At 38.5% G+C, this 24,370-nt stretch overlaps 1 protein-coding gene across 15 annotated transcripts in view; it reads right to left on the bottom strand.

Annotated features, from left to right (window-relative positions):
• The window catches only part of MLLT10 (MLLT10 histone lysine methyltransferase DOT1L cofactor), a 161,266-nt gene that overhangs the window by 3,531 nt on the left and 133,365 nt on the right, over positions 1-24,370 (bottom strand). For all 15 annotated transcript variants that reach the window (XR_010377934.1, XM_064479374.1, XM_064479376.1 and 12 more), the window contains 9 exons: positions 22,487-22,665; positions 12,787-12,904; positions 11,367-11,439; positions 8,615-8,769; positions 6,540-6,725; positions 6,057-6,145; positions 5,561-5,922; positions 4,418-4,514; positions 13-222 (listed from right to left, as the gene is read on the bottom strand). Coding sequence is in view for 14 of the 15 variants with exons in the window: in XM_064479374.1 (XP_064335444.1) it covers positions 13-222; positions 4,418-4,514; positions 5,561-5,922; positions 6,057-6,145; positions 6,540-6,725; positions 8,615-8,769; positions 11,367-11,439; positions 12,787-12,904; positions 22,487-22,665 (1,469 nt within the window). In the remaining variant the exon portion in view is untranslated. The remainder of the gene's footprint in view (positions 1-12; positions 223-4,417; positions 4,515-5,560; positions 5,923-6,056; positions 6,146-6,539; positions 6,726-8,614; positions 8,770-11,366; positions 11,440-12,786; positions 12,905-22,486; positions 22,666-24,370) is intronic.

Genomic DNA, 24,370 nt, shown 5'->3' with positions numbered 1-24,370 from the left:
ACAGATACTTACTGTCACCTTCTGACTGGTACTGTCGCCGTGGATGGTGAGGAACGGGTTGGTGGTGGCTGGGTGAAGAGGGGGGGCCTGAGTGCCTGCGAGCAGGTTGTTTATGGGAATCTGCGTGGGTGCCGGGAGCTGCAGCTGCTGTAGATCAGGCTGGTGGTGCTGCTGGTGGTGATGCTGCTGCACCAGCTGATACAGAAGGGCCTGGTGCTGCTCCTGAGGTCAGACACGTGGGAGAGGGTGAGTTCCCAGCCACAGACCCAGCAGTCCGCACAGCCTGCCTCCGCCCTTCTCCTTACTCTGACATCAGGTACTTACATGAAGTCGAAGTCACACCCCTAAGACAGTAAGTATCTCATCTGGATAACAGGCCGCACTAGGTAATGACCCTTCACTACAAGATCTCAGTATCACCAGTGAGTGTCCTCATCTACCAAATCAGGCAAACAAACGTAGGAGACCCCTGTTCAAGTGAGGCTTCCCCTGACCATCAAGGAGACCTGTGTTTGGCTTTAGAATGCTCTGTGCGGGGAAATCCTTCCCATAATTCTGGGAACTTAAAGTAACTTCCACAATTCTCATTCACGCCAACAGAAAGAGTGCTCTCCTCCTGTGATTATGAGACTGTTCTTCCCAGCAAGCATTCCTGAGCACTTACTATGTGCTGAGATATATATTTAGTGCCCGAGACACATGGAGTTGTGGGGAGGGGGAATCCCTGCCCTTAGGCAGCCTATCCTGCAGGGAAGAAACATGAGGACGTGATCACTGCCAGGGGTCAGGGCAACCCGGGGTATGAGAGGGTCTGGCAGAGGTGGGGTGGTCAGGGGCTCTCACTTGGATGCAGCCTCGAGGAGACTCGGGGTTCCAGGCAGAGGGGAACCCTACCCATTGCTGGGGCACCAAGTGCGACAGAAGACCAGGAAGGAGATGGGGGCTGGAGTGCAGTGAGCAGCGAGGGCAGGATGGAGGCCTGCAGCGTCGGCCAAGAACTCCAGTTTCACTCAAAGTAACATGGGAAGGCAGAGGCAGTTTTGAGCAGAGGAGCAACACAACCTGACAGGATTTCTTGATGGAGTCAATGTGAGGTGTCAGGAGAGGAGCTGTATCAACGGAGAGGGAAGGCGTGTGGAGGATCAGCAGTTCAGGTAGGACATGTTAAGCCTGAACTGTCCATTATGACAGCCAAGGGGCAGCACCAAGACAGCAGTGGACACAGGAGTTCAAAATTTCAGACAGGCCTGGGCTGAGACGTCAGTGTCTGCACTTAGATGGCACCTAAAGCTACGCGGCTGGAGGAGATCCTGAATTCTAGGACTCTGAAGTAAGTGGCGCTGAGGAGAAGAGGACCCAGGAAAGGGAGCTAAAAACCAAGATAATGTGGTATCCTGGGAGCAAAGGGAGAGAAGCATTTCATGGAGGAGCCGTTACCAGGTTCTGTCAAATGCCGTTATCAGGTCAGGTAAGATGAAGATGGAAACTGACAGGACTAAACGCCAGGCAGAACCACCAGGCAGCAGCCAGTGGGAGAGGAGGGCAGAGTGAGAGTTTTTCCTGAGATGGGAGAGGTAAGTGTGTGTCCTAATACAGTTCCTGGTGATATAAAGTCTGATACTTGTACGTGAACAAGCCTCAGCCCACAACAATGGCTGGAAGGATGAAGAATTTAAACCACTCAGTCCTCATGGTCTCTGAGCAACAATTTATGCTAAAAATTCCTTTATCAACCATGTTCAAGAAATGAGACATCTGTATGTGCTATTAGAGTAAAATCTTGATTAACAGGAAGAACCCCAAATAAACTGGATTTCAGTACTTCCTACTAAGATGAAGCAAGAGGTGAGAGATCACATGTCAGTGTAAGCATGTAATTGTTTACATACAACCTATCTTTATACCACCGTAAGAACAGTGACAGTAAAAATGATGATACAGAATCAAAACAGACATCTTTGATGTATTTTTGATTAAAGCAAGAAAGTAGGTGGATGTATTTTAGAAAGAAATTACAGGCGGAAACCCTGAGTTAATCAAACAGCGTGTCCCGCGGCAGTCTGTGCGGTGTGCTAGGCACAGGCTGGGGGAAAGGCCGCCCCTCGTCAAGCTGGTCTTGCTGCGACTGACAGGGGCAGGGACCTCAGCAGTGCTGCCCTGGCACGGGAGCTGCTCACTGCCACTCCTGTCCTGGCTCTCTCTCCCTCTTCTCCAGGACTCCTGCTCCACACCTTCTCCCTGCTCTAACCAGTGTCCCTATCTCCCTCAGCTGGTGACTTTACTTACAATTCTAATTTAAAAACTGGAAACATGAGAAGTGAGCTTCCTACTACCATAAGACCCGCCGTGCCTCCCTCATCACGGGGAAGCCGCCCCCAGCTCCTTTCCCCGGTGAGGAGCTCTGCGGCCCGGCGGAACCTTTCCTCTCTCCTCACCAGAAAACTCCCCGTCAACACGCACGCATGCTGTCCTTTTCTGAATGAACAGAAACTACCCCGGAAACCATGTCTTTCTAATGTTGGTTGCCCATTTCTGCTTTTTACACCAAAACAGTTCCAGTGGCCCAGACTCCATCTTCATTCCCTCTCCTCCCATTTTCCTCCGAACCAATGAGGCTTTCCACTTCTCACCAAAACCCTGTTCTCAAAAACCTCTGGACAGCCAACACCAATGGGCAGTTCCCACCTGTCCCACCCAAAGCATCTCACTCCACTGAGTCCTCCTGTCTTGAAACATTTTCCTCGCGTGGACCCCAGGCCCCTACTCTTGGCTCTCCTAACTCACTAGCCACTTTTTCCCAAGATCCTTGACTAGATTACTCTCCTCTTCCAGGATGTGCAGGGCTCAGTGCTCAGACATTAGTCCTCATTCCTTACTGATCTCATCAAATCTTCTGAATCTAAACATCACATATGCAGCAATGACCCCAAATTTCCATTTACAACTGCCTCCTTTCCTTGGACTCCAGACTCTCGTAACTGCTTAGTCCACCTCTCACTTGAACATCTGAACAGACACTCACTTTCACATGTCATGACAGAACTGTTTTCTCCCTAAAACCTGGTGTTTGTCTTAGTCTTCCAAATCTCTGTAAAAGCCAACATCCAATTGCAAAGTCCCACAAACCAGGCTTGCTGGTTCCATCTTCAAAATATACAACCCCAGACAGTTTCCCACCACGTTTATCATGAAGACACCAGCAGCTCCTCCCTGGACCACTCCAGGAGCTTCCCAGCTTGGACTTTTGCTGCCACCCCCACCCCCAACATACACAGACTGGTTTCCACACAGCAGCTAAACTAATCTTCTAAAATGTGAATTACTGTCATGTCACTGTTGTGTTCAAAACCCAATCAATTCCTTTTTTAAAAAATCAACTGTACTTCAATTAAAAAGCAAACAACCAACCAACCAAGCCATTTAAAATATGGGCAGAAGAACTGAACAGTCTTCCAAAAAAGGAAACACAGATGGCCAACAGAAACATGAAAAGTTGGTCAACATCACTAATATTAGGGAAACGCAAATCAAAATTGCAATGAGACATTATCTCACACCTGTCAGAATGGCCATCATCAACAACCCTCCGATTAATTCTTTAAAATAATCCTGAAGGAAACAATGAAGATATATGACGTAAGATTTTTTAACTGGATAATTATTAAACTAGGCAATCAGTATGCTATACTCTCTTCTTCTGGTACACTTGAAAATGTCCATAAAGGAAGATTTAAAAAAAAAAATCACCAATGGCTTTTCCATCACCCTTGAGATAAACCTAAACCCCCTGCCACAGACAAACCAGGCAGCCCCCGCCTTTCCAGATGGCTGGTGGCTCCCCTCCGCACGAACTCCCTCCCTGCAGTCACGCAGCCTTCCTTCTACTTTGAAACATAAACACGAGCCCAGCTGAGGTCTTTTACAACTGCTGGCCCCTCCACCTTGAACATGTTTTCTCTTCCATGCCCCATCTCAAAAAGTCATGCTCCTTCAACTTTTATTCAGATCTGTGCTTAAGTCGCCCGCGCAGCGCCTGGCCCGTCCTACCTGAAACAGCTCCCCATACTGTCCTCCGTCCCCTGGTCCTGCTTTATTTTCCTTCCCAGTTCTCACCCTACCAGCAAGTACCTATTTGTCGTCCATTTCCCCTATCAGAACAAAGCTGCACGACAACACAAGGTCTGGTTCAGCAGTGTGTACAGGAGCACCACAGCACACGCTCCGTGTGTCCATGAATCAACGTCAGGTCAGTGCAGGGTCACAGATGACACCAAACAGCAAGACAAACTGTTCTTGGACTGCGCATCCCATAACGTTACTTCACAAAGTGGGTAATCTACCCCACGCTGATTACCTATTATAACTTGGATCACTTGCTCCTAATAAAGACCAAATATTATCAAAAGTAAGAACTTACTGGTGTGAGCTGTTGTGAATTTAACAACTGCTGGAATTGCTGTTGATGAAGAAATATTTGTCTTTGCTGGTCAGAAAGTAATCCTAGTCCTGAGGCACTGAAAAACGATGAAAATTCTTAACTTTCTACTGTATACCTTAAAGTGCTTTTTTTATTGTTAAAAAAAGACAATTTTTCAATTTGATGTTTAATAAGTTAAGTTTCTAAGCATAACACTTCATGGAAACAATGATGTACAAAATTATTATTTCTCTCTCTCTCACTGCGTATACACAGGTAAACAAGAATTCACATCGTCCGGAAGTGTTTTGTTTTCCTTTTCTTTGGTAAACCAAGCAGGCACTAAGTTGTTTTGTGGAATAGAAATTTATACATGTTATTAAACATGCACATGTAATAATTTATTTTTAATTATTCACGGGCAATTTAACCCACACTAAATAACACATATTTAAAACAAAGTAAGAAACCAAACATACTGATTGACTTGACCTAACTTATTTTAAATGGTCCCAGTGGTCGGTAAAACTAAGCAATAATGAAAAGAGAGTCAGAAGAAATAGTTTACTAGCATCCACTGCAAATCCATTTCAAATGACTTTTTTCTCAAAAGTATGTGCAATAACAACATGGCTTTGCCATTCAATGAAATTCTAGTACAATGAAACAGTGAGTCTCACTCCCTGCAAATTCAAGATAAATACTTGACCTTCATCTTACATCAAAATCTTTGACTATAAAGCTAACAAAATTACATAGCTGAACTTTAAGAAACCAATATTCATATGTGATCTTCATTATAATATTACTTTTCTCCAGAATTTACGATACACAGAGGCAATATACAAGGGATAAGAGAAATTAGCATTTAGAACAGACACCACAACTCGACTGAAATTTTCAGCACAGAATGTATTTAATGCTTTGTTACTAAAAGTGACAATTTTCTTTTAATCTGAATTACTTAAGTTTCAAAAATATATGGCTCTTGGCATAATATATTTAGTTTAAAAGCTTGGTGGATTTTAATTTCTTAGAATACATCTACAAGGAACACATTAAAAAATCCCAACCTAAAGCCTGGACAGCACTGGTACCATGCTGCACTAAAAAACCCAAAAGACAGTTAAGTAAGTTTCTTACCTGTTAGTCAGTGTAGCTGGCATTGGATGTGTTGCATTAGGTGGTACAGTTGTATGGGTGAGGGGGGCAGGGTTCTGGGATATTGTGACAGGGGTCTGAATAACCCCATTTAAAGCTCCCACAATGCCATTAATTGCCAGTTGGTTACCTGGCAAAGCTCCAATTATTCCACCCACTCCAGGCACGGCAGGGATGGTGGATGTTACAGTCTGCATTCCACTAGCCAGTGCCCCTACTGTCACACCATTGACCTGCTGAACTCCACTAACGCCTGAGCCCTGCTGAGCTGGACTCTGCCCAGCAGGAGGTGGAGTAGAAAGAGCCGATGAGCTGCTGGTGCTTTGTCCACTGGAGGTTAAGTCCTAACATAAGGAAGCACAGGAACTAAGTTATAAACAGCACAGCAAACTGTTTAAAATAATTTTAAACCATTTAACGTGATACACTATTGTTTGTAAATAAAACGCACAAATTAAACTAACCACACCAAAATTACCTGATTTAATACAGGAAGAGAATTATCAGGTAAAAAGCTATTTCCTAGATGAGGACTCTTACTGCTGTTCAAGGAATCAGTAGTAGGAGCTAGAACAGAAAAAGACAAAAAGAAACCTATTTACCCTGTTAAATTACATTATGTATAAGATTAAAGGCTTATCTAAAAGCTTATCCAGAAGCCCACATTAAAAACACTTAAATATTAAATCTTGCCATTCTTAAGACCAATTAAAATGGAAAAATCTATATCTCTATTGAATACCACGGCTTTAAATCAATAGAGATCATTACATTGTTTAAATAAATTTTATCATTAAATTCTGTACTACAGAGTTAGAGCAAATTCAAATTGATCACTTAACAGGATTCTTCATGCTCCTATCATTCCTTTTTTACATCTTCATACAACTGGTGACCAGTTATTACTCACTTATCATAAAAAAAGATACTTTCCTTAGAACCACAATAAATTCATACTTACCATTCTGTGCTGAAAATGCATGCATTTGATGGGATGGGCTAGGATTTGTTATTGTTGGAAAAGGCACTGAGAGCTGTGCATTCAGTAATTGAAGGCGTTCCTTTTTGGCAGTCAAGTTTTTAATCTGCTCCTCTAATCTTCGATTTTCAACTTGAAGTTGGTGTAATGACTTCAGCATTCCTAAAACTAGCAAACATTTGGATGATTTTTAATAAAATCAGGACTAGGTATTTTATGGACTTAAGTGTCAATAACTTTGGAAATAAAATAAATTAGAAATTCTGTAAAGCACTTCTAAATGACTAGGTTTTATTCCTAAATTTATATGTAGAAAGAAATATACCATAATGTATTTATACCTATATTGTGGTATATTTAAGTATAAAGGAATATTGGTCATAGATATACTGTCTAGAAATGCTGACACATACCAAAAAAAAGAAACAAAAAAAACCCCCAAAACCCACCTGGGTTCAGGCAATTTCCATTCTCAAAGAAAAATGACAAGACCTTTTTCATCAAAATAAAAACCTGATTAACAATCCAAAGTACTTGCCATGATTTTTCATTAAAATCATATTTAAAATGGCAAAGAATCACACCAATATCTTTCGCCACAATGAAGAGCACAAGGGTTTGTCTGCTGCTTAGTTAAGCCAATTGAGCCACCGGCCAGCAGCAGGCCAGCAGCAAGCGGTCGAGGCCCCTCGGAGCCCAGCGCTCGGCCTGCGGATCTGCTCGCCCCCAGCAGGGGGCAGTGTGTGTGCACCGCAACCCCAGCTCCGGCTCCCAGGGAAGCGCATCCTCTCCCGCAGGCTCAGCTTCTGTCCTGCCTCCTCACCTCAAACACCCTTCCCACTCCTTCCACAGCTCGGACCTCTCAATTGACAGACCGCACAGCGGCTGTGTGATGCCGCGGTGATGGACACTTTAAAAGTTCTACGTATTAAAAAGTTGTGTTTGTTTAACATGCCCTCAGGGCCTTCAAAAAACACAATTCTGCTGGTACAGACACATACGATCATTTCCCAAGGATTTAACTTTTATCCCTCCTCTTCAAGATCCCACAAAGAAACCCTTAGTGTACCCAAATGAGATGCAGGAAGACTAAGCTAAACCTGTCCTCCAGCTATCATGTTTAAAGGATTATCCCGGCATGAACTTCCTCACAATTAGCATTTTTTGTCAGGGTACCATTCATAAAAATACCAATTTATGGCACCTGTCTAACACTAAGCAAAATATTTGGTTCTGTTTTAAAACATAAAGCAGCAAAAGCTTTAAACCCAAATGATCTTAAAAAAAAAAAAAACAAAAAAAACCCTATTTCCCCCCCAAATATATATCCTTAACAATAGGCCACTTCTCTAGCTAACCCACCTGGAGTAGCTGGTTTTTGTTTTTCATGGGGTTTTTTGGGGCATTTTCCACCCATGACTCTCCCTAATACTTAAAATTGTAAAGACACTAAATACATATATGTAGCATATATTATATAATTTAATAAGTAAATGATATAGGTAAGATGTAAGTCATATATATGTAATTCAGTAATTATTATTCAAGCAATGAAACTAAAAGAAGCTGTAACTCATGCATTTTAGTAAAACTTAAAAACTGATCAGAACAAAGTACAATGGAGAAATAAAGTACTAACATTTTAATAATTATAAACAGTAACAAGAACCAGTGAACAGATAACTGTTTTCTATGAGCCAGGCAGTGTTCTTTATGTCTTTTATGTCATTTAATCTTCAAAACAATACTACGATATAGGTACATTATTATTCCCATTCTACAAACGGAAACTAAAACATCTGGTCATTAAGAAACTTGCCCAAGATCATACTGTTAATAGCAGGTTAAGGGAGTCCAAGCAGTCAAACTGTAGAGTTGGCTCTATTAAACCACTATGTTACATTTTCTCACTGTATTATATAAAACATATATCATAATTTCAGTGCTATTCTTGATAAAGTGTGACTTCTACATGTGTCCAACTGTCTGCCTGTTCATCCATCCGCCCATCCATCCATCTACTGATCTTTCTTTAAAGACAAGAAAAGCATACTTACTGTCACTAGGAGTGCCCTGTTCTAATAAAAACTGCTGTCCTTCACTCCACTGCCTCTCCAAAAGCTGTTCTATGCTGGCTGCTACTGGAGGCAGGTTTTCCAAACCGCTGTTGCCTGGTTGATCATAGCGGATCTGTAAGCTGCTTACAGGGGATCTGTTGGAAACATTAATCCTCAGGTTAAACAGAAGGAGGACACTCTGAAGGAAGCAAACTCACGTTTCTCACCGTATGCTGACCCTTCTCCCGTACAAGTTTTCTAACACTAGGCTGCCTATGCTAGAACGATAAAACCATAATCTACCCTAAAATTTAGTAATTACCACACTTCCTCCCCAAAATGTAAAAATCAAGGAACTAGCCGGCCATACTTGATAATTAAAAACCACTAGAAAGTATGAACACACCACCAATAATCTCTAAAATAGGTTGTAAAAGAAATGGATTCATCTTTATAAGACAAAAGGGGGAAAGGGGATTAGAAAGACTTCAAAATAATTAGCTTAGAAGAGAAGAGAGTTCCACCATTCTGCTTTAATATGCAAAATATCAGAACACTGCACAACTATAATAAGGTAGAGAGCATTTTAATTTACAACCACAAAATCTCAAATATCAGTAAAAAGAATTTTTTAAACAATTTTGAAGGAGTCTTTTGATACAAATTCAAAAATACTTATTTTCAACTATTTTCAGTATTAGGGAACATTATCAAGACCAAAGCAATTTTTATCTGAGTGCTATACACACATTTTTTTCTAAAATGTCTTAGACGTGTATTTCAAATGATAACAACTTAATCAACTCTTCCAAAGCAAAAAACCACTTATATTAAGGTGAACATGTAATGTTCTCTCATCAACGTTTTGTTTTAAATTAGTATATGTGGCCACTTCTGGTCTCCAGCCTCCATCTTAACACTTACTAACATTATTTAGTAAGGAGCTTTAGAGTGTCCAGTGTTTCCACGTGATTATGATCTTCACAACACCCCAGTGAGAAGTCAAAACCTGCCTCACTGGCTCCATCTATCTATCTCCCATCCTCTATCTGAGCAAACAAGATGGGGCTTAAGTGACTTGTCTGAAGACGTGCTGCTGGCGACAGGGCGGGGCGACAGCCCAGGCCTTCCAGAAGCCCGCTGGTGCTCTGTCGCTGCTGTAACACACTTCTCTGCAAATATCTCTTTAAATAAGAAGTTAAACAAATGAGCCTTTTTATTCCATATGTAAACATCATGTGCTACTTACAGCTGCCTATCACTTTCCAAATAGTTCATTATTGCCAGGATAATTTGGGCTATTACATTTCAGACTGATTTTTAAAGGGTAATATGAAGTTGGAAATATATGCTAAAAATAATTTAGTGCCATGTATTGTGTTAAATCCCATTTAGCTAATGAAATTTAGCTAATGAAACGCAAAGAACTACACAATGCAAAATAGCACTAGGAATCTTGAATAATTTCTGGATAGATTGTAAGATATTTTAAGTTTAAAAGTGGAACACAGAAATGCTTCCTCCACTAAATATACGAGCAAAAAAATTCCGTTAACTTTCTTCTTTGAAAAAAAGAATAAAAGAGTAGAAGGAACATAAAATTACAGACTGGTCAGATGATGTTGTCACTGTGTACTTCAGATTCCTAGTTTCAGAACAATATTTAATTTTCTGCAGAGTTCAGTTAGGAAAAACAATACTCCCTTTAGTTCACCTAGGGATTATCTAGGGGAAGAGGCACTACTGATACACCACTAGAAAGCAGCAAAATTAGAGGTTATTGGGCTAATCTATCAATAGATGTTCTGAAACAGACATTCCCAAATACATATGGGCAGTCATCACATAAAATTTTAATTTTTTATAGAATTTTAAAATTCCCATAGTTGAAAAAAGATTCTTGAATGGGCTTCTTCTTCTGCTCTCCATTCTCATCCAATCTAACACCACAATTGAGGCAGAGTTTATAAAGTTAAAGAACAGAGAGAAAACAAACTAGAAAAAGGTATAGAAGTTGAGAATGAATAAAATTAATAAAAAGGTAGCTAGAGCCTAATGTTCCATTCTATTCCATAACCAACACAGGATTGCCTACTCCCCTTCCCCCATCAAGAACAGGAGACGTTGGGCACTTAAGATTGTGCTCAGAGAGTTTCAACACTTTCAGCCTAACCCTGGCTAATGTCCTGCTAGCAGGAATAACCTCACGTATACTATGTCTTAATAAATGGTACCTGAATTCTTTCATATAATATCTAAGGTAATTTCAGAGAACAATGTACTGTATTTGCTATACTTTGCTTTGAACAATTTTAAGAACTAGAGGGATTTAGAGATGAGCCACAAGAATTTCATTTACTGAATTAGGAACTAGAGACTAAAGGATTAAGTACATTGCCCACAACACAGGTAAAACTGGAACCCAAAGTTGAAAGCCTGGATTCTGAAACTTTAAGAGATTTTAAGACTATTTTATGACCAAAAAGAATTACTCAAATTAATGCATTGACAGTACCAGATTAGAAATCTAAGCAAAGGTATGTCTTTTATAAACCTTAGAAATCTAACCATGTGTTTAAGTTAATATTCAAATTAATTTAGAATCATTTTTCTTGACTGTCCAGACACGCCTCTTATCTACAGAATGCTTTTATAGCCTCACAAATGTACACTCTGCTGATATGAGATAAAGAAGTTTCCAAATCTTAAAATGTTTTCTTTGCCTATACTTTGCAGTGCAAATAATGCTTACCGTGGTGAGAGACTTCCTCGGGGGGAGCTTCCTCTGCCAACAAGGCCACGGCTATTGTCTCCAAGATCTTGATCTGCAGTGTAAATATTTCATAGCTGATAAAGTGACCCTCAGTAGATAAGATGTTTTAAGCTCTTGCCCTGATTTTCCCTAAAACATACATAAAACCTTCAGCACTATCTTTGCAGTTACTATGAAAGAAGACCTAGTATGTTGCTAGTTTAGAACTGCTGAACTGTGGCATGTAAGGCGTTGTCCCTACATGTTTTTGGTGGGTGTAGGAGGCCGTGGATTATGTTCCATTCTCTCATTCCTTTCAGTTTTACAGCGCAGAAGCGTGGTTTGCATTTGCAGTGCCCTACCCTCAGCCACTTTTAATTTCTACGGTTAAAGTAATGAATCACAGCTGTGGACAGCTAATCTGTATGCTTATCACAGCAAATCCTTACGCTTTGTATTTTTTAACACTTTGTATCCCAGGACAAGACATAAAATACATAGTGAATTACACAGAGCCACACACCAGGACTGAAATTTTATATATATTACACAGATCTTCATACCAAGAATAAAGTTACTCATAACACTAAATACCAAATTGACAAAAACAAGTAGGAATAAAGAATTCTGTATTGAAAAGGGAAAAGAAATCAATTTCTTCAAAATATTCCTTACGTAACACCAAATATCTCTGAAAAATAACTTGTGTTTCTCCCCCTACAGTTAGTTCCTTATAAAATCACCCTATCTGGCCTCTTTCAAGGTTGTCCTCCCCTTATTCTGAGTCAGGTAACCTCTGACCCTTGAAGGGTAAAGACATGACTGATCCATTCTTGGTGAACTGCTAAGCCCATCCCCTTCCCCCAAACAGGCATGACTACTTGGACATGTCAACAAATCCTTAAGGATGGAATGAAACAAAGCAAATCCAGTGGCTCATTAAAACAGTACAAGAGGCTAATGCTACAAATTGTCAACTGGTAAAAATTCACAGGATTACTAAACACTGTAGAAATTCTCTAGCAGGATTTTTTTTTTTAACCAAGTTTGTGTAATGCAATTTCATGAATTATGCAAATAAGGGTTGAGGCTATTCACAGGGAAGCCCAGTGTTACGTTACTTTCATTGCACAGAACTAAGAACTGAGCACATCAATCAGAAAAGTCACAGGAGACACTAGCATTCCTGCCTGCTGACGGCTCTGCTTCAACATTTACATTTCAGACAGTAAAAAAGCACGACTATTTTGCAGCACAGCATACTTAGAACTGTGATTCTTTTGGTTTAAAAAAAAACAAAAAGGGCACAATCCTGTATTAACCTTTAGACTTCTCAAATAAAAGGAGCTGATGGGGTAAAAATTACACTGGGGGAGGGAAAGGGAACTTTATAGAGTTTTAAAAATTCTTGAAAACGTACCTGTTTGATTGTTTTCAGACTGAGCTATAAGAGCTGCCATTGATGAACTGGGATTTAATCTACTGCCGTACATATGAGACTGTGCCTGACCAAGAGAAGATCCAGACAGGGCATTTGCCTAAATGAAAAGAATTACAAAGATACATGAATTACGTTTAAAAACATCTTTTCCTCCTAATAGACCTAGTAACTATTTTCCCCAACCTAAGAATGCAAGAAACAATTCCTGACTTTCTGAGAAGCAAATTTCATTCTTACTTGTTTTACCATTCCAACATTCCAATTTCTGAAAAGTCACATAATCTTAAAAAAAAAAAAAAAAAGAATTGGCGCAAAGTTCATTATTCATGCTTTAATTTCAAAGTATCTATTCGATACCAAAACCAGTGGCATGGTAACCATGTGAACATACAACTAGTTATTTAATCTTATTAAACCATGTACAAAATAAGGGAAGGTAGACAACAGATGTCTAACAAATGCTTCAGCCTCTTACATCACAGGCCAGCTGAGAAGGTCAAAGGTCCAACTTCTACTTCCAATGTTTCAACTATGCAGAGCCATATTTCCACTGCCTAACTCTGTCATTAGTAAAACCTGCACACTATTTTGTTACTTCCTATTTTGATAGACTTGGAAGCCCGCTGCTTTTTCTGTTTTGTTTTGTTTTTATTTTAAAAGAAAGCAAACAGGCATCACAAGTATGTTTTCTATACAATGCAAGGCTCAACGAATCACAGCTTTGCCCTGACCCCATATAAGGCACTGTCTTCTTGGCAGTAAGCCAGCTCTACGAACTGAAGAGCTGGTCCACAGTTTGTAATTCATTCATGTTGCTAACCACAATTCTGAAGGCCTCTACTGGGACTTGTGCCAAACAAGCGAAAATGAACCCTTAAACAGATGAAGTTAAGGAGGCTGGCCAAAGTCTTGCGTAATCCAATGTAATAAAAATGCCTTCTTTGATGTGAACACTTTCTCCCACTTTCCAAGAATATTATAACCTTAAAATGTGGCATTTTGGAAGCAAATCTCTTGTACACAAAACACTGTTACTCAGAAGAGGCTATTACTAGTCTGAAATACTCTTCAGATTTAACAGAACCACAAATTTTAAAGTAGATTTCTTTTTCTTTTTCGTGAATGAAATCAAACTTAAGCTTTTATAAAACGAAATCACCGTATAGTTATTACAGAACAAAATTCTGAAAAATAATTTCAGAGTTGAAGCACCTTTATAAAGAGGCTGAGTAACAGCAGAACAAAAGATGTGGGACATTCTGCCACGTATAACTGCACACAAGGGATCAAGACAACACCGCAGTTACAACGAGCAAAATACTACAGAGAATAAACTGTTTCTGGAAAGACTCAGACCCTGACATTACATGTGGCCTCTAGCCAATTTATTAAGCATAAAAATTGGACTTTACAATTCACAGAACTAGTCCTTGTGATGTAGAATCCTGTCCCTGCTTTCCATTGTTTCCATGGGTGTATTTCATAGTTCACACTGTACTGTCCAAGTTCAATAGGCCAATTTCTGGTTTCATTTTTCCTTTTATTAAAGTCATGCACACAAAGTCAGTAAGTTTGGATGATACAATCCTGTTTAACAGTCAATTAGCCCTCAGTTAAAGCTAAATCATCACTTTAACCTAAAGATCACAAAAGATACTCAACCACGTAGAGAGTACATAAAATATGAGCCTAAAATAGAAATATAGGAAGTTTTTTTCCAACCTCTCCAGAAGTTAACTACCTGGGGATCTTGGCTACGCATAAAATAACTTAGAACAAGAAAAATCCAGATATTACCAGTCCTCCATGTTAAAATCTTAAGCATCTTATACTTAAAAATGCCCTTTGCAGAGTCAATTTACTCTTACTCTAGACATAATTCTAAAAAGATCAAGTAAACAACACAGAACAGATTAGAAGTGGAAAATTAATTAGGAAAAGAAAGAAAAAGTAACGTGTGGAGACATTTTGTTGCAGCAAGAAGGAATACAAGCAAGGACAAGCACCTTCCCCAGCGCTGGTGGACGGGGCTCCGAGCACGTGGACATCGGACGTGGCGGCAACTCTGCACATGCACCTGTGCCTTTGACTCTTCGCGTCTGTGCAAAAACCCAGCTGGACCACTTTTTCAGTTCCCATCATCAGTTTTATGAGCTTCTAGGTAAGAATCAAAGATCCTATTCTACCTCTTTCAGGAAAGGTTCCTTCTGTCAATGTCTTTATATGCATCCTTATTAGCTTCAAATTTCTTGATGTAGACTTCAAATTATCTTACTTTCCCAATCACACACTATGCCCACTGTACAAAAGGAGCAAAATGCAAAGCAGCATGGCATAAATGATTTGCATAATGACTACCACCAGGAAGAGGATAAATCATCTTTAATGTAATTCCAAAGCAGGAAAGTATATATTTTATAAAGATGGCAGGCAAAAGTAAAATTTATAATAAAATAATAAAATGAACTGAAAGTACATTCTTCATTATTCTGAATGGCCAATTTCCCAAATTTTCTGAATGTGTAAAAACTATCTGGTAGTTTTGTTTTAAAAAATTATTGTATTTATTTAAACAAGAAACTTTCAAAAGAGACAGAAACTAAGTTACTAATTTTATGAGATAGGGTTTTGTGGTATATGAAACTATCTACACCGGTCTACATTAAAATTCAAGTCATTACCATCATTTCAAGCAGGTAACATTAGTTACCGAAAAGACCCCACAAATGCCTGACACTGCTTGGCTAACACTTCTGAAATGATATTTACAATGGTTACTTCCGGAAACTCTCGGTAACTCTATGGGCACCACAGGCCCAAGAAACTCCCAACATCTCAGTGAAAAGTTTCCATGACTTAGTAGCAATAAAGAAGAATAAGATAGAGAGCAGGGAAGATATGGACAGCTTATGAGGAAAGGACACACATAATGACCAGCATTTTTCAGACTCAAAAAAACCTCTGTTATCAAAAGGTGAAAGCACTAAGACTCATGGAAGTCCATGTGAACCCACAGAAACAGTGGTTATGAAGCAAAAATGGCACTGAAAGCTTTTGTATAAAAGGAATCTGGAATGAGGAATAAAGGAAATCATACATACATACTTCTCTACAGCGTATTTTGGAAACAGATGTTAAACAGTGCACTGAATGCAGATTACTAATGTACCCTAAGTCTGCTTCAGAAAACCTGGTATAAAAACTGGCAATTGGTTTTGGAAGGAAGTACCTACCTCACAACACTTCTGTTCTATCTTGCCCAGATAAGAAGAATGTAACTTGTGGGCACACATCCTTCTGGGGCCTAGTGCCACTATATGAACATAAGGTGTTGACACTGCAGGGCTGAGTGGAGGTGTCCACAATACACATGAACCCTGTACTGTTCCTGCAACTTCTCTACACATCTAAAATTATTTCAAAAAGGAAGCTAAAACAAAAAACAGTATGACTGCAAAAAAACTAGTTACTTGGCTTTATAATGTCCTGCTGAAACATGTCCTCAAAATGTGAAAACAGATGTTAGATCAGGATAAAAATATTTTATGAAACTATTAAGTTCATATTGCCATAATAAACTTCTGCTTTTACTTCCAAATATACAATATCATAGACAGGGTTTTTTTTTCCTGCTCCCCAAGATTAATAATAATTTAAAGCAACCACTTCCATGCAAGATGTCATGCCTATTACAACACCCTAGTAAAAGCCTCATGAAGTACAGTAATTATTTTACAAGATGGACTCAAAGACAAGTAAAGTAGAAATAAACTGGATAATTACTGAGGTAAATCTAAGTTACTCTGAAGCAATATTATGTTTAGGTGCCTGAGTCAAAGAATACCCTTAGCAAATTTGAAATAACTTACGATGTTAAACATCTAGAAAGATATGCAAGTCTCCACCAAAGCAGTATTCAATCTCAAAGGAAGTCAAAGAAATTCAGTGTTTCCTAAGTAGACTGAGTGCCATATTTAAACATTAAGAAAATTAAAATTATATTTCAGCTTGAAATTTCCCCTTTTGTTAACAGTTCACCTCTTATATTTCAAATGTCTACTTATGACCACAGAGAAGTTTTTTAAGAGCTCTATTTGTAGAGTGAAGTAAGTCTCCCACATTCCTAGGCACTCAGCTCATTCTAACGGAGTGAGCTGTGGAGGAAAAAGTCAGACTATGTCTACTCAATTATTTGAGTATCAGATTTAAAAGTGGCTATGGTTTTGGTAGACTTTTTTTTTTCTCCCTAACGTTGGTAAAGGCAGAATAATAAAGTATAAAGAAGAAAAATTAAGTTTGAAAAATATACCTATCAAATTTTCACCTTTGGAACATATCATAGCAATACATCATCTAGAGGTAGATATGGAACTCCATGCTTCAGAAATACAAGAAGAGGTTATAACAAGCATTTCTTAAACTGCACAGTTAAGCTGTCAATAAATATTAAAGGCAAAAGATTCAAACAAGCTCGAAAACAGTAGCTGCTTCTTCAAACTTTCCAACCCTGGCACATGATTTAAAAATACATTCTTCCAAAGTCTTGTCAGATTCACTGAACTGAGTATTACTTTTTAAAAATTCCTACTTCATACATACTCTTACAAGAAAAAACTTTTTATTATCACTCTATCTGCCATAAGCCAAGCTATCTCACATTGGATGAGGCACTAAAGCTCTCTGTCTTCAATATCCATCTGTAAAAATGGAGATAGAAATAGTACCTACCCTCACAAGAATATTATGACAATTAACTATTAATTGTTAATAGTTAATAGAATTAATATATATAAGGGCTTAGAAGAATGCTTGGCACAGGTAAGCACTCAAATTTTAGATTGTTATTTTAAAAATTGTTTTCATAAGCTATGATGGTTTCCATCTTTTCCACCAACTTCATTAGGTAATGTAATTTACCAATTATATTCTGATATTAACATGGCTGTATTTCAAAGATTAAAATATATTTGTCTAAGAAAAATTAGATGGTACAAATATCTCATTATGCAATGATATTTAAATCTATATATTCTATAAAAACACACAGAAATATGGCAAATATAATGTAAGGATTCAAATATTTTAATGACAATTAATGTATGTCTTCAATTTGCAAACACAATTTGTTTGACTAGAAAATTTTCCAGGAAAAACTGGAGAACAATGGGAAGTTTCATATATTCTCTAACTCAATTCAAATTTTGTACTAGAAAACATATCCTGATAACAGACCCATTTCTGTGTCAGCTACCACCAGTCAGGCTTTAATACTCAGCGTGTGATGAGAGATGAAACCAAGTGTGAACAACTTTTGGGTCCCATGAGTAGGCTGACTGTTAAAGCTGTCAGGTTCAATTGCATCATTCCACTTTATTCAATGCCCCAAACTGCTCCCTAATTGTTAGGAGCTTAACGTATTCAAAACCATTGTTTAGGCTAATACTGAAATGCCCCACAATTGAGTTTCTATAAAGTAGTGGGAGGGATTAAATTGTAGTTAAACCATCAATGAACACTCATGATTGGACAACAGGACTGTACAGAATAACAACCAATTTCTAAGCAGGTTTCTTAATTGGTTAATATCTAATCAATACATCACCTATCTTTTGGGGGGAAAAGGAAGTCCCCAGGATTAAAATGGCTACTGAAAACTCAAGAACAGAAAAGACCGTAGTCAACAGCTGAACTTGAAATGGCTAAAATTCATCTATCCAAGGAATCATGAGTTTTAACAGAAAATTTTAATTCCATTTGTAGTAAAGGAAGTGCTTCTGTACAATGTTCTCACTGGTAATCAGGCTGTTTCTGTAACAGCTGAAATTAATAATGTCCTGTAGTGACAGTAACATCAGTGTAACAACCCTTAACTCCAAAGTCCTTTATGGTCGGCTAAGCACTTACTCTCACTTGAACTTCGTAACATACCTGCAACACGAGGTAGAGCACGTATCTGAAGTATTTATTCCATTTCATGTATGAAAAAAAATGGCACGCACAAATTTAAGATACCCACTCACAGCCACACCAGCAAGTAGCCAAGCTCCCAGAACCTGGGATTTCTGACCCAAATTTCTGCTATTTTGCATTGTGCCATACAAATGAACATAGTAAAAATTTCTTTAACAATGTTCTTCTCAAAGAGATCCCCTCAACACAGAGGCTCAGAATTGGGAAATTCACTTGTGTGGTACAGACTAGTAAACCAGAAAGCAGGTGCAGGGGTCAGACTGCCTTGCTTCCAGACATAGTTCTACCACTCACTGGACAAGTAACCCAACACAGTTACAAAATCTCTTCATCATCCAATAGTAAGTGATGTTACAAAGTACTTTTAAAAGCTTATTCTGCTCAGAATGTTAACTTCCTTGAAGTTACAAGTCATTCTGTAATTATTTAAAACAGGTGAAACTTTCCTTCTGACCAATCAAGTCAGAGCTCCTCCAAAGACAGGTGAATTTGCCTGGGAAACAACCATTTTCTCAAAAAGGATCGAAGTGTCCTATCAGATATCATCTGAAAGGAAGTCAAGGATTATATCTAAGACAACTCCCCTAAAACACACACACACACACACACACCACCGCACCACACATACCCAAAGGTATAATACTGGGAAACAAAATACTCAAAGCTGATTGAAGTAAAAGTCTCACATAAATCTGCAAAACATCAGTCACTAAATTATACCTTTAAAATACTTAAATATTTGTATTTACTAAATATCATATAAACAAACCTCAGAGAGAGTTCTTTATTTTTAAACCTATAATTATCTTTGTAACAATAACATAGAGTAAACAAGGAACCATGATTATCTACGTGAAAGCTGTATCCAAAAGCAAAACTCAGAATGTTAGACATATTAGAATACACTTTTTTCATTACATTCTGATTCTTAAATTCTATTAATACAATCAGCCTTCAACAAAAGCTCCTGAATTCTCCCAGAGACAAAACAGAATGAATGCAGAACTGGGAAGCAGCAGAATTTGAAAGACAAAATGAAACATTTATGGCACACCTACAGAAAGTAACTTTTACATCTACTCGTGACACAAGGACAGAGCGTATCACACAGATAGTAGTTCTGGCTTCCAACAATCTTAAGAAAACTATAATTGTAACTATATTGCTGATTATCTGTGAAGGAATAGTTATGCTAAAAACAAGTATATCAAATAAAACAAACGGATTTAACATCAATCAATATAAAATTGAGTTATCAAACAGTTTTTAAAGGTTTTTTTTGAAATTAGGGTTGCTAATCATCAGACATTCTGCCTCACATTTTCACAAGTGTCTCCTTTCTCCCCCAGTAAAGGCACAAATCTGTTCGCAGTTTTTAACTTCTGTTAGCTCCTCCTGACCTGACTTCCCTGACCACTTTCCTGGGAACAATTCTTAAAGACAGCAAATAAACTAAACAAGAGGCCTGTCTATCTTACTTAAAACCAGGGCCAGAAAAATCAAGAATGACCTCTGGATTTTTATCCTGCTGACACCACGCCCATCACTTTAAATTAATACTTTAACTAAGCTTTTAAGGGGAAAGGAGGGAAGGCAAAAACAATGTTCAAATTTAACACTCCTAGTCTCTGATTTGTATTTTTTAAGACAGTTGCTTGCTGGTGTGATGGTTTTCTTAATAATTATAATAAGGTTTCTATAATTACATTTTAAATATTCACCATTTAATTTACACACTTATACTCTGTTCATTTTCCAATCAACTACCTGTTAGGAAACTCTAAATAAAAGGACAGGATGTGATCATCTAAACACACTGAATCGTATGATTTGAAAACAAACAAGGCCCGTATGAAAGTTAAACAGAAATAAACTTCCGTCATTTTGAAAAGAAGATTAAATTACCAAGTGCATCACAATTTTAGGAGTTCTTAGCTACATTCAATTTATTCTATATATTTTCGTATCCTTTCCCTCGCACACTTCGCACATTCAATGCCAATACTACTGGCTCAGGCAGCAAAACTGAAGTAGTCCCTCATTCAGTTCAGCTGAGAGGCCAGCCTGCCTCAGCCGCCTGGAGACCTGGTGGCTGCCCCAGCAGCACTGGATGAGCCAGGCCAACTAAGCTGCGGCTGAAGGCGGGGCACGGCCACTGGGGGACAGAGACGCAGGTGTGTGGCTGTCTCAGAAGGCAGCACGTGAGTCTCACTGGATGACCAGATTTTAAGAGACCCATCTCACTGAAACATGGAAAGAGGCAAGACTGTAATTGGACTGAATCCTGGATTACCTGCAACTATGATTTCTTTGTTCTTCAGTTGATCATTTGTTAAGTGGAATTTTCCCTCTAGCTATAAATTTCTCTTCACTACCACTTCCTCCATCCACCTCCCCAATGCCAACCCCCAAAACCACAAACATAATGCATGGGAAGAAATGAGATTTTTGCTTAATTCAGCCTGGAATTAACCAGAGAGTAATTAAAACAGACTTTATAAAGAAAGGGAAGAAAAATGCACATTGAAAATGTTCATGTGAGACTCCGTCCGAGGATATAAAGCTCTCAACAGCATATGGTTACACTTAATTAAAAGAGAGAAAACTATTTCGAAGAGCCATTCGCTCATTTATCCTTTCTCCGTTTCTACCCCCAAGCCCCTGTTACGTCTACCGCACCAAGGCTGGTGAAGTAAGCCAAAGAAAACTCTCCCAAACTGGTCAGATCCCTCTTATTCAGGTTGAGAAGTTCACCAAATTGTTAGCTCTCATTTCCAGACAACACCACTAATCATGCCACTGATCTGTTGTTTATTCTAATTCTTGACCTAATTATAATGGTTATTGTTTGTACTGCACCATTACAAACTTTAAAAATAACTTCATGTTGTGCTTTGATGTAGAGCTTACGGAAGATGCTGGATAAGTATACATACATTCTAAAGACCTGTATAATGGAAATTATGAACACGTACATAAAGCTTAAGTTTACACCAACTTACAAACAACTACTTAACTAGTTGTTTATAATTAGACATTTGTCATTGTTCTAATCTTTTCAAAACATTAAGAGACTTACTACTAAAACTATGGGTAAAGTGAAAGTAAAAAGAATTCCAAATAAATAAAAACTATATATATTTCAGGAATTTTAAGTTATTACCTTCGGGGAAATGTGGGGGTTTGGGATGGGGAGGTGAGGTGGAGACTAGGGGGTGTGTGTGTGTGTGTGTGTGTGTGGTGGAGAGTAGGGTGTGTGTGTGTGTGTGTGTGGTAGAGAGTAGGGTGTGTGTGTGTGTGTGGTGGAGAGTAGGGTGTATGTGTGTGTTGTGTGTACAGCTTTGTTCATTTACTGTCTTATTTACATAATTCAAGATTATAATTTCTCTGGTTTGACTGGCTCTGTAGATTGGGTCACCTATCAAGTTCCAGATCTAAAGGGGGAAGGAAAGGGATAAACAAGTGCAAACCCACCAACATAGTCACCATCATTTCCAATATTTACGAACATATCTTCTTTCCCAGTAGGAGGAAAGCCATATAGTACTTAAAGGAATTACTCACTCTTTATCCTATATTCTCCTTCACTCATTTTTAATTCAGATATTTTATAAATTCCTATAGGAATCCCTATTTCATTTCTCTCCCTTCCAATCAAACTTACTTTTAAAAATGACAAATGTTACTTTGTAACACTGTAGTAATTTACCTGAGTTGCAGCAACAGCAGAGGGTGCAGATGACGTGGCTGATGGGGAGAGAGCTCCCACTTGTTGTAAATGCCCAGAAGGTTGCTGAGGTAAATGAGAACTGGAGACAGGAGTACTGGAGCCTGAGCCAGATACTACATTTGGAAACGAGACTGCTACATCATTGCTGTTATAAATACCTATGAGAAAAAAAAAAAGATGTTATTTAAATAGTTTTATAACTTAGCAATGGAATCTGTCATAGACAATATTAATCAGTAAGTCAGAATACCCACATTTCCTCCTGAACACTTCCCATGATAAATTTTATTGGTGGCCAAAAAAAAAAAAAAAAAAAAAAAAAATCAGTAACTAAATGAATAAACACAAATTTTTCCTAAAGTGCTTGTCTTAAAGAACCTGTTATTTTTTATACATCAAAGATGGTTTGTTAAGAGACAGAGATCACATCAAGAAGTGCTTTATAAAAATAATAATAAGGGTTTTAGGAATTGCTAAGAGGAATAAAATGTTTCTTAAATAGGAGAATGAAGCAAAAATCACTTGATGGGCCTTTGAAAAATGCGGATATACTAGGGCTCCAGGACTCATGATTGAGAAGGTCTCAAATGAGAGAGACTTTGTTTTAGAAAGGTCATCCAGGTTACAGTACAGGGGAAAAAACGGGAGGGCGGGGACAGGACTAGACTTGATATTCTACGACCAATAAAGAGCCCAATGTGAGACACAGCAGTGGGACGAGACAAAACAGGTGGATTCTAGATTATTCAGGAGGCAGAATACACAGGACTTTATGATGGACTGAATAGGGTATCTAACCAGGGGTCAGTGTGGTTGGGGGTCACAGGATTAAGAGATGATGATGACCTGGAATTCTAGGTGATGGCAGCATTCACTTCAAAGAAAACAGGAAATAAGGATGGAGACTTGAAAGAATATTCAATGGCACTACCGGGGGTAAAAAAAAGAGAGTGGAAAGCAACTCATTCTAGAAAACTGGACACGAAGAGAACAGAGAGAGAAAATGAGCCAAAGTTAAAAGGAAATAAGGAGTTACTTTAAAAGGTGTGTTGTGGGATATATTTTTTTAAGATGGGAGATCATGCTCATACGCTGACAACAAAGAGTCTACAGAGACAGAGAAGCTTGTTGAGGATAAAAGAAATATCTATTAATCAGTGGGGTCCTCAAACAGGGTTGAATTTGCTTCATAGGAGACATGACAATGCCTGGAGACATTTCTGGTTGTCAAAACTCAGGGGTGCTACTGGCACCTAGTAGGGAGAGGCCAGCAATACTGCTAAACATCTTAAAATGCACAAGACCGCTCCTCACAACTAAGAATTACGTAGTCCACAGAGTCAACAGTATGGAAGCTGAGAGATCTTGTAATAAACCTGGGCTCTTGTGTGGGTGGGAGGGAATAAGATCCTAAGAATCTGACATTGTAAACAAGAGGAAAGCAAGAAACAAAGAACCTAAGTGGGCTATAGTCTCACTCACTCAAAAAAATTTCTTGAGAAAATATAGCCCTTGAAGGTGACAATAATTAGTTATTTATATCAACAGTACAACTTACTTAGTTCTAAAGAACATAAATATTACTGATACATAATAAATAAAAGCACCTATAATCTTCAAACAAGGGGAATAAAAGAATTGGGTCATTTTTAAAGGCCTTACAACTATAATTGAGGCTCCTAAGATTCTTTTTATATCTACAATTCCTCCAGAAAAAAGATAATTTATTCACTCAACAAATGCATTCATTCTGCAAACATCTGAGAGCTCAGTGTTTGCCAGACATTATTCTAAGCCCTGGAGATACAAAGCCATTCAAGATATGTGGTCTCCGTCTTCAAGAAGCTTAGTGGAAAAAAGAGA

Source organism: Camelus dromedarius, chromosome 26 (genome assembly GCF_036321535.1).
Source record: "Camelus dromedarius isolate mCamDro1 chromosome 26, mCamDro1.pat, whole genome shotgun sequence".
Taxonomy (NCBI): Eukaryota; Metazoa; Chordata; class Mammalia; order Artiodactyla; family Camelidae; genus Camelus; species Camelus dromedarius.
This window is presented reverse-complemented; position numbering and strand designations above follow the sequence as displayed.